At 30.4% G+C, this 12,448-nt stretch overlaps 1 protein-coding gene across 1 annotated transcript in view; it reads left to right on the forward strand.

Annotated features, from left to right (window-relative positions):
* The first annotated feature begins 145 nt into the window (after positions 1 to 145).
* LOC116766823 (all trans-polyprenyl-diphosphate synthase PDSS1) overlaps positions 146 to 12,448 on the forward strand; it is a 28,731-nt gene continuing 16,428 nt past the window's right edge. Inside the window, exons 1-2 of the mRNA XM_032656943.2 lie at positions 146 to 378; positions 9,279 to 9,464. Of these exons, the coding sequence (XP_032512834.1) occupies positions 229 to 378; positions 9,279 to 9,464 (336 nt within the window). The 5' untranslated portion in view covers positions 146 to 228. The remainder of the gene's footprint in view (positions 379 to 9,278; positions 9,465 to 12,448) is intronic.

Genomic DNA, 12,448 nt, shown 5'->3' on the forward strand with positions numbered 1-12,448 from the left:
ATAAGTCAAAAGTACAAATTGTAAATTATCTACAACAAAACAATATTTTTTACATTATTTATTTAGATCGTTCTATATGTAGATTAAAAATATATGTTACTGGTAACACTAAAGAAGAGCTCAAGTTTGACAATCAGCTGTCGTAAAGTGGGGAGTATAAGGCTTATCGTTCTTGCTATGAAACGTTAAGTAGTTCATGTTCTCAAGCGTATCTTTGCAGTTGTAGCTATGGCGTGTTTAAGTTCGAGTAGGCTTTGTGCTCGTGTGCAGGATAAGTTAATGTGTCAATTTGGACAAAAAGTTCGAAGGCAAACTTTATTTGTGAAACTCAAACCTCCTGGACCATCACCATTGCGGATATTTGGAAAAACTTGTCAGGTTAGATAAAACTTAGGAAGTTTCTTTTCCTTTTCAGGATGTTCAATAATATCAATAAAATAAGTGTTTTTCTATATTAGCTACTTCCATAGAACAAGCGTTATATGTTATTGTAGTTATAAAGATTTCGTTATATTATACAAATTTTTTACATAACAGCATGACATTAACCTATAAGTCAGCTGATCCATCTATAAGGAAAACTATAACATTAAAATATAGCTATGTGAACAAATATAACGACTCGATAATTCATTCTGTCATTGTCTAGTCATACAAAAAAATAAAATAAAAAGTGAAATCATCACAAGTGGACAGCAGTCAGTAGGTCATACGCGCAGGTTTCTTGGGTTTACCCTGCTATTTTCACCGCATTGGTCGCTTTTACTTTCGTCAAACAAACGTTTCGAGGCTACTTTCGTGTGGGCGTCGACGAGAAAGAGATATTTGTATACATATATTAAACTTAATTAATATTAAATCGATCGAAGTCGGTTATTTGCCGGCAAGGGAACAGCGGTCGACAGCCGCATACGTCGTGCTTTCTAGCGCAGCGTGCGAGCATGCAATGTAAAATCTTGGCGAGTCACACAAAACTTTCTAAGCAACAATTATGTTTATATGACGATAATAATTAATTTCTCCACTACGTGTTTCTCGTCAGTTTTTTAGTCATTTATATACCAGGTCATAGAGTATCGCCGTTTTTATGTTTTCAACGGTTTAATGTCGGTCGTAGACGTTTTGTTTACTTTCTTTTTCTAAGTTTTCCATTTTTAATGTTAGCACACTTTCAAACCGTGCTAAATTAAAATTTATATAGTAGATATATTACGAAAAAATATTTGTTTAAAATAAATTAAAAAGAAATGTTCCAATATTTTTATGAAACGTACAGCGTGTATTTGAAAGATAGTATTAAAACTTGAAGACGGTGAAAGTTGAACTAAGATTTGAATACATGATTCAAATATATTCAAATAAGAACCGAAATTTTGAGAATGTAAGAAGAAAAATCGAAGAATGAATCTAAAGACTCGTTAAAATAAAGAATTCTCAAGTGTCATAAATAGAGATATTTTTTTTCTATTATTTTCAACTTAAATATTAAGAACAATTAAAGTTTCGTTATTTTTTTTTTACATATTAACCTCCATAGTGCGAAACGCTTAAATTATTCTCAATAGCAACACGGAACACATACCTATTTATTCTGTCGGCATCATTGTACAAGACATTTGCAGTAACGAACACCGCTTAGCATATGTTATTTTGGACTTGCAACACTTTTTCAATACTAAATTACGTGATGTTAATTCCAAAATACAGCTTCGTATCTAGTTCTTGCCGTTGAAAATTCCTCTCGATCCATTGACACAATTCTTATAAGTTTTTCTTACGTTATACGTTTCTCTTGCCACACGTATCTAAATATCGAAGCGTTTTGCGTAAGAATACATCACATTATTCAATTGGCCAATCTTAACATAAATTCTTAATAATATTATAGAAATAAATTATGATATTTCGACTTCGCTTAAATCGTCTTGCCCTACAATTTTAACCAGTATTCATAGCAACTGTATTCGTATAGCTATTTATTATTAATTAGTAGTAAATTATAGTCAAAACGTTAAATGCCTGTGATTAGATATAATTTATCTAGAATACGTAAAATCTTATTTATAATGTATATGTAGTTTTAATTTTATTTTGTGCATATCACCTGTATAAATGAAAATATTTATATTTTTGATGTCATAAAATTTAAAAAAAAAGCCAAAATTAATTCAATCTGAGCTAGCTTTAAGATGCTTAACCAATTTATACGATAGATTCTTTAAAGAGATGATTATATTGTTAATATATAATTTAATTAATTTCTAAACTTATACACAGCTGGTCGTCATAGAATGGTTTCTTTGAAATGAATTCTCATATTCGTACGAATACATATAATATTAATATTTGTTGCGAAAATACTTAGCAATAAATCAGGAGATATCAAGAATATCTAAAAACTTAGTGCACAGAGGCCATCGTAGACTGGACGTCCTTGCTTGAATGTTTAGTTGGTACAATTGTGCAAGACAGTTTCAAGTCTTGCAAACAATGAACTCATCAGTGGCATGGAAGCAATATTAATTGCAAACCAACGACTTAGGTGCCATCACATTACTTAAATTTAAATTAGTTTTAACGTGCCATAAAAATAAATATATAAAGATAAAAAATCTGCCAAAAACTAGCCGTAGTTTTCTGCTGCCGTCTCTTTCAGATTATAATTAATGTTTAAAAGTTATATTAATGAATTGTGTTAAACAAATCGTTTTCTATAACTGACTATTGACCTCAATATCATTTAAGTATAATGAAGTTCGATTTTTTTTTTATCTATGTATCCATCGCGTAACATTCTACTTATAGATTTATCATAACTTATAAATAGTGTAATTTTTTTTTAATTAACAGTTAAAATAACAGCGGTTTAAATGAAGACTGTGATTACTTAAAGTACCTAGATGTTACAAAGTTTATAGTGCAGGTTAGACGGTATAGGTTGCCACCTTATAACCTAACACTAGTGATTTGAGTTTTTGAGAGCGTGACCATTCTATGTTTTGTAATTCGTGGCACTGCAACTCGTTTTATAATATGTATTCGAAATATTATAATTCTATGCATTCAAATGGTTCACATGCATTAAGTAATAGCGACAATGGAAACAGATATTACTATTAACGATGCTGGCTTGCAATTTTATTCATATAAGTGCCTTCTAATTGAATTAACCTGTGGAGATGCTTTGTGATGACTTTCAAATAATGAAAAATGTATCATGATAATTATTCTATTATATTCTGTAAATTAACAATGATTTGTATAGTTTTTAGAAATATTCCAGTCTCTAGGTCCTGATTGTTAAATGTTTATTTGATACGAAAATAAAATCAAAAAGTGACATATATATAAAAATTACAAAGGATTAATATTAAAATACATACACAAAAAAAAAAGTTGCTATCAACAGAATCTGTTTTTTTTTAACATATTTCTTTAACCTAAACGTGATATGTGTAGTCTTTTTACTTTTACTAAGGTTTGTCCTTGATTTCTGACCTGTGGCAAAGGCGCGGTGTTTGACACACTTCGGCATTTTCTTATGAACCTGTTATTACATAAAATAATTTACCCTTAAGAATATTAATAGTTGGATATTTAATGGCGAATATGAAAGGAAAAGTTCAATAACCTTATGGATTTTATATTTTTTCATTTGATATTATTTCTATTGTGGAATTGAAAATTATATAGTGTTAATCTATTAATAAATCTAGTTGACTGTAAGCAGTGTTTAATATACACCTATTTGAATTTGATACAATTAGGGCTGAAAGCTGTACTATTTAGTTTATTCCAAATAGTATCTAATTTTAAATACCTTAAGTCCCAAAATGGCACTGCAAAGTGTTCTTAATTCTTTTGTGTAGCCAACACTATAATTTTTTTTTTAAGTTGATATAATAAGATATTATAAGACACAAGGTGAGTGAGGTGATAGAAAACCAAAATGGTAAAAGCATTAAAAACATCATAAAAAAAACCATTACAATAGTTGTCCACGTCAATTATTTCATCACAGACGCTTCTCTGGAAGAATATTTTATGCATTCAGCTCAAAATAACATACGGAGCTAGCAAAATCCCCTTATTTTATTAGAATAAATCCCCCAAGACGTTACTCACGTACGTGTGATATTTGAGATTAAAAATATCTTTTAAACTGTCCTGTTAACTGAATAACAATAACTCAAGCTGTATCGGCGGGGATTTTCTGCGCTATTAAAGTTGAATTACAATGTACATTTGTCGGGGAACACCTTCAAGGAGTGGCTTTAAATTTAATTTTATTTCTTTAATTCAGGTATGCCATTTACATTTTCATAGTCATCTTTATATCTTTATATGTAATTATTTTTAAATATAAACAATTTAATTTTATATACGGTTATGTAGAAAAAAGTCGCTTATGTCTTTTACATTCTGACTCGGTGTTTTATCTTTATAATGCTAACTGACTGCATTCCATCCAACGACATGTGTAATATTTTTTTAAAAATAATATACAATTTTATATTCATCGTCCGAGGTCATCTTGCGCCTAAATAATTCTTCCTCGTCGATGATGATCCTCGAAGAACGCGGAAACGTAAAGCTGTTGAAAGAAATGTGGCTTAATATATATATTTTTTATAACTCGGCAATTACTCGTTGTCAGTTGAAAATTTCACAAAAGAAAATGATGTTATTGTTAAGTGCTTCCGGGTGGAATAACAACCTTTGACATTAACGTGAAGGTAGTATTTTTAATTGAATTTAAAGACGTGGAATAATGTGTCATTTATATTTTACTGTTATAACTATTTAGCTATTTATTTGTGAATAAATCACCATTCAATCGAGACGTAATGATCGAATACTAAGGATGATAATAGATATATTTGTAGATATCAATTTTAAATGTGGCCTAAAAATAAATAATCAAATACTTATATCATATATATATCATAAATATGTATATATATACGAGTATAGAAAAAAGTATTTTGTTTCACTTTTGTTATAATTTCGGTTATTTAATAAGCAATTCAATTCTAGTCCATAATGTAGTTAGCACGCCGATCGCAAAAATGTTGCGCATACGCAGGCGCGCGTTTAAGTCTTTATCTCAATAAAATCATAAACAGATATTTCAATAGAACATTGTAATATAAAATTTAAATAAAAATAATTCATAAGAAAACGTTTCAGCGCAGTTCTTACAATTTTCTGGTATCGATTTTTATTAAAATAATTTTAAATTATTTTCTGTCGTTACCATATTTTTTTCGATTTTGATTTCATTTACATTATATGTATGTATGTGGATTGATGGGGACGTTTATATATGTGCTAATAAATCGGACGTGGCTATGACTGTCGGCAGCTATTTTTAGTAAGGCTGGGCGACTTTCTAACGGGTACCGTTCGTTACGCGCGTCTCTCGCATGCAATTTTACGTGCGCAAATGAAATGTGCATCATTAATGTTAATTGTAATTATTATAATTTTTTTCAAATTTAATTATACACGACTTACAGTAGTTGTTATTTGTATTAGCGGCAAAGTATATTTTAAGTTCCCGTTAAGAATCGTGACGTATTTTTTTTTTAATTTCTATGAAACAATACATATATGTACGCGTGTTGCTTTTTCATGGTCACGACAATCTAGGATACATTTATAAAAATTGCATTTGATAGTGATTATAACAAATATAAACAGTTTTTAAACAATAGCAAATAAACACTTATTAATAAGCTAAACGATTTTTTTTTTTAAATGACATTAAAATCTTTTTACTTTAATAAATCCTTACTTTAGATAATGTAATCTAGACTCTCCACATTTTTTACCCTATATATTCTTATTAATTACTAACTGTTGCCTACGGCATTACCAGCGTATTATGTTTTGATCCACTTGAGATTTTATTCGATATCTCAAATATAAATCTATTGGACCCTGCCCTGGTGACAATGAAACCATCTTGACGATTGTAGATGCGTAACTTTATTTGACTGTATATAATATGAGAATTATTCAAATTAAAATTTTGTCATGCTATGAAATATCTCCTAGTAGGATTTCGTAAGTAGAACAAGGCGGCCTTATGTTAAGTCAATTACATGTTATTAGTTAATTGTTTTCAAACATAATAAATACACAAGGTACACAATATATATGTGTCATGTAATTCAAACTTGTTACGGTAATACAGCACGTTTCTAGTTGTATAACTTTACGTAATCTTTTTTGTACTAGACAATTAGTAGTAGTAACAGAACGTAATATCAAATAAGAAATATATATATATGGTTTCGATATTCGAGTCAATTTTTCTATTTGGTTTCGCTTTATTTTCTACAAATCTATCATGTCTCATATATCATTTAAATTATTCTTCTACACAATTGTTCTGATTTTCTATTTTTCATATTGAAAAATACATTAATTTTAATATTAACTAGAGTTATAAATATGACTGCTATACTTCGCGTGACACGTGTGAAATCACTTGGATGCGATTACAATTCAATACAGCATTACCACGTCATGAGTTACTCGCGTTGCCAAACAGTTTTAATTTATACTTAGGTCCTATGAAGTGATTGATGGGGTCCATGCTATTCGTGTGATTTGTATGTCGACTGTGTGACTGTTCGTTTTGTGTGATGCATATTTACGACGGAAGCAAAATAACATTATAATTATTTACGTAATAAGTCTTTGTAAAAGTTATCGATTCATTATTGTTAAAGAATTAGAATATCAATTGTATGGTTTTATATGCTCTATGCTATATGGTGATGCTGTTTAATATAGGATATCAATTTCAGATACTGTACTAGTTAAGAGGATAATTCGTTTTCGAATGAAACTAAGTTTTTCGGATACCTGCATACATAACCACGACGTTTCGGCTCCTACGCAGCAAACGTGATGACAACGTGCATACAAGTGCCTGACACTTCCATCTCACGTTCATACAGGCAGACGCTGTAATCAAAAACGCATTTTAGCCGAAAAATAATAAAGAACGCGTTCTATTAGATAAACTTAGTACCATTTAAATGTACATACATACATACATGAGAAAGTCTTAATGATGATTAATTCGTATTTTATTACCTTCGCTAAGATTTTGATGGAATCTTGGATATAAACTATTAACGAATCGGGCAATTCTGAAAAAATCTAGTTTTGTAATATGTCTCAATGACACGTGCAATAAATTGAAAGTTTCTAAGCCTCTAAGTGTATGTTAACAATTTACAATGTCACATTGAGTTTGTTCTTCATATAAACACTAATACGCTTTGTTAGCACTCTGATAAACTAACCAATATTTAATAATTTTGGTATTTTGAAGGTCATTTCAAAAGATTCACATACCGAAAATTTTGTAGATCAATTTGTATGAAATTAAAAATATTTGTGTTGTTTTTAAATAGAAAAGAATATTGGCACTATAAATAATTTAATAAGTATTCGTGTAAAAATCGCAAGTAATACATTTAAATATTAAGAATTAATCCTTGAGAGCGAGTTTCGAGAGTCATTTATATTTATTTCGAGAGAACACCCTGTTTGGTTTTTTTACATCCACGTGGGAGTGTTTTACAAATATGTTTAATGTTCAAGTGTTTTGACTGAGAATATTTTTCATCATGGCAAATTTTTGATAAATGCATACATCGCGGGGTTGGTTTAAATTGTTCTCATCGTATTTATCGGCTTATGTCGCATGGGAAAACTAATCTAAGGGATAAACATATTCGTCGATGTGCCTAAACATCTACTAAGCCATTCGCCAAGTATATCTTGGTAGTAAGGTTATAACATTTTGAGACACTTATACAGTGCGAATACATCCTGCTGTTGATGTTTATTAAACTTTTAAATATTAGACAATGAATCATATCATGATAGTTGACATTATTTAATTTGGTAATTATAAGTTTAAGTCATTTCACCGACGACAGGTCGTCGGCATACATGCATACAGCAACGAAACCTGAGTGTTGCAACGTCGCCCATCAGGTGCATGCATGTTGCATAAACCTATTACAAAACCCGGATCTCGGTCACTGCCGCTTTGAGCTAAGGGCACCGGCCGCACCCCGGTTCGAACTGAATCGTTTTTATACAACATTATATTGCCTAATGTTTAAATTTTTTTCTAATGTTTTGATCTAGTTTTCTATATGAAAACAAAGTGAAATTACAAAAACAACGTGTATTGGACATAAGACTGAAATTCTGCCATACTAACAATTATTTTAAATGTCTAAATCATATATGCATATATTTGCTTGGTTAATATTATCTCTTGTTAAGAATTTGCACGGAGAAAGCCTCTAGCCTCTCGACCTTAAGCATTCTTATATGGATATTGGAATGTTCGTTACAGAAATATTTATTTCTACAACTCCAAAGTAAGCTTTATTTCTTGTGTGGTATGGATGAAAGTATATTTCATGCTAATATCGATGATCTTTGAGCAAAAGAATCTTCAAACTTCAACTGTTTTATTTTCTGTTCACTATAAAATATAAGCTTATTGATTTTCCATTACTACTATACATGACAGCACAACAGGCGAGAGCTAAATGAGTTAAATATATATATAAATCACTTTGAGTTTCTTAATGCAATTGATTAATGGCGTAGTAAAGATAAAGTTAGAGAATAAAGTCGTTTTAGTTGTACTGAAGCTCCGTTTATGTAACGCGTCGATGTCATAATGTCTCGTACACTATGAATGAACTATTACGTTTCTTTCACCATGGTTGTAGTAACTTCTTGCCTAATTCACTTTACACACAACTTTCATACACATATACAATTTTAAACAAAATATACGTATTAAAATATATTTTGCATATTTATTTAGCTTTCATCGGAATTACGTAATTAGCAATCTTCCTTAAACAATGATTTTAAAGCTCGATATTGAAAAATATGTGAAGTTGCAAAATAGCTCTCGTTTAAGTACATACACGGGGCTTAGAAAAAGTTTCCATCGTTACTTATTTAAAGTAAGTAATTAAATCCACACTTATAAAAGAATATAAATTCTTTATTGTCACACAACATATAAAATATATAAATATCCAATACCTGAGACGATAAAATAGCATTAAAGGAGACAGTACTTCCTTCTAAAAATATATATTTCTAATAAAACAATGGAAAAACAACCTTAGTTAGTATATTCCTAATCGTGATTAATTATAGTGATTTCTCTATGGTTATCGTAGAGGGAATAAGGTTTAAAATCGTATTTATTGTTCCAGAGAGTGACGACATGCGGACCAGCATGTGGCACTTCGGGTACAACTGTCACAGGTGCAGTTCGAAGGTTGGCATCCAGCATGCAAAGCACCAGCACTGGTTCTCTACCAGATTACGGTACACAGATAGTTGACCCATACCGTCTTCTGGAGGACGACCTCAACGGAATATACGAAGATATACGATCGGTGAGATACTTTATTCATTCACGGAGTAAGAGAAGCTATACAATAAGTATTTGTTAAAGATTTCATTAGTTTGAAAATGACTTTTGATGTATAACGTAGTGACAACTAAACTTTTCATAAAAGAAATTAAATTATTTCGAAGTAAGCGTGATGAATTAACTATATATACAGAGAATTCAACAAGTAAAACATGCCTCAAGCTCTCTGAATGTTATTCCATTTTTATCTCTACAAATCAATCATAGCCAGCGACTTTTTATAACAACGGCCCAATAACAAAATAGTTCAATTATAAATTCGATTGGTTTCATTCAAAGTCAATTATTTATACTTATGTGAGTGAATTAATAGTGCGGATTGTGTTGACAAAAAAAAAAACGAGTAAATTTCGAGAGTATAGGTCACTTTGGTCCATTAATCGAGAAGTATGTCAAAGTCATGACGTGCTGACACGCGAGTGGGCGACGGTTGTGCAACGCGCTCATCACGATGATTACTATAGACACCGTAGAGTATTTGCTATAGTGAGCTGTACATTTACAACGGGTTTGTTCTGTCACACTACATACGCAGCGTTTACAGTATTTCATTCATAATTGTGTTTTCACGTATGATATGTAGGCTTTTAAATGAAAAGAAGAGTACTACCAGATTTTCACGGCTTTTCACAGTTTTTTTTTTGTACATTTTATTACGAGAATCACTTTAATTTTGCTTTAAAGTTCTAAACAAAAATTTTAATAAATCGTCATATATTTTTTGAGAAGTAAATTAAAAATAATTCCTTTTATATATTCATGATAAACAGACGCTTTAATGTTTCGAACATTTTTATATTTGTCGGTTGACAATAGTTTAGAAGGATAGCATAAGGAAATTTTAATATACCTTATGATAAATAACAATCTCTCTTTCACTTTGAGTCATGGTTCAATGTTCGAAGAAAAAATACCATTATGAGAATTTCTCTCAAGTTATGTGTGCAGCCTTGAAAGTGTATTAAAGGTCAATGACCTTTTGAGAAGGGTGTACAGATAAATGGATACAATGAAAAAAAAACACTTTAAAAATATACTTTCTAGGTTCTACGACACAAAGTATAGGATTCAATAGGCGTCTGTGATGAATGAATTAATTTACATACTTGCTATTTTAGCGTGGATTTCAATTAAATGCTGGTAATTAATAGACTGGTACCTCCGCAGAAAAATAATGAAGTCCAGTCTAAAGCAATATAATTTCCAGCTTTATTACATATCACGAATCATATGAAATCTCATCTTAATGAACCAGTTAATCATTATATAAATGGTCCACGTCTTCTCCACATTTATAGTCGCTCGTTCGCCTACTTTCCTTGTTTCAACTCGTATCTAACTAGGCCTCGAGTTACCGGTTTTATATTTTCTATACTACCATTTCCCAGACGTATGTTATAACATAATTTTTTTTGATTAACTCGACACGTCATTTAAAACAGCAAACGTGAAAGCTTGAGAATGATATCTCTTTAATTTTCGTCTTCATATTAGGAGATGTGATTGTTCTATAACGTTGTGAAAACTGTATATAAATGATAGAAGAAATCTTCTTTTTTAAAATACTTCAATGAAATCAAATTGTAGGTTAAACGCTACTTTGTATAGCGGCATTTAAGGATTTTGTATATTCTTTAAGTGATTATACCCAGTGTTTCAACCGACATATCCCACGATCAGTCTAGATTAAGACATCATTAAATGATAAAGCAACACTATTGTTAAACATATTGCTCTGAAATCGTTGCTGAAATCCGTTTCGGACGTTGGTTTTGTTATGTCCTTGACTTGGATATCATTTGTATTGACTCTTGATTTTTTACTGTTATTAGAGTAAGTATACATTTATAAGTTTAATATCATTTCATACAGCGCTATAATTTACGTAAATGTTTGTGTTTAATATTCTTAAAAATACCAAACTGCTGGGAATTATTTTATATTTATTTACAATAATACCAGCTCGTATCTCACTATTTGCACTCAGATAAAACTTAAGACGTACTTTATTCAATTTTTAACAGACACGTAACGGAAGAACTAGAAAACTTAAGTACTAATGTTCATTTACGGAGTTGTATGCCTTGAACTATTCGGGGATAATTATAAAATTATTTAATGAGTGGTATTTTATAATGAAGTTACCGCACCGTCGATAGTTGTTATTAGTACCAAGATATATTTCTGTTATGTTTCTTTTTCTGTTATTAAACTATGACCAATGTTTTTAATGACAGAGAAAATAATGTCCGGACAGTATGGCAGCATGTAAATTAAATTGTTTATTGATTTTAATTTGTTCTTTATAATGTCATGTGGCTCTAAGTACGAGACCTTGGATCCAAGTTAATTTCATTAAGATGTCTGAGCTATGTTGCGTTAGATCGTTGGAAAGTGTCGTGTGAAACTGCGTGAAACTTAATCGTTTGACCTTCTTTCGGGGCTAGACGCTATGAAAATCGACAACCAACACTCTCCACGTCACAAGCCATCGAAAGCTGTTATCAGATGTCTTTATAGTAATATTTAATCATCCGCCTTTATTATAAACTCTACTCTAGAATCATTCAGACAAAGAATATATTTAATTTTTAATTTTTCACATTCAACCTTCCCGAGTAATTTTCAACTGTGACGTAGACAAGAACTAATAAACACGTTCGGGTGTCAATTGTATAAAAACTTGACATTGGATGATTACGTCTTCATTGTAAATGAAAAATGTACTTAAATTAAACTAAAATATTTCTCGTATTATGAATGAATGAAAACTATGAATGGATAAAATGCTGTAGGCATTCGACAAATTTTTCATATTTAAACAATACAAATTAGATTTTAATTTTTCTCACATAAATTCGTAAACAGAATTCTTTTTTTTTCTGTTATAATAAACCGGTATCGTATCGTAAGTCGTGTCGTATGTCGTCTCGCATACCGTATCGT

Source organism: Danaus plexippus, chromosome 10, assembly GCF_018135715.1.
Source record: "Danaus plexippus chromosome 10, MEX_DaPlex, whole genome shotgun sequence".
Taxonomy (NCBI): Eukaryota; Metazoa; Arthropoda; class Insecta; order Lepidoptera; family Nymphalidae; genus Danaus; species Danaus plexippus.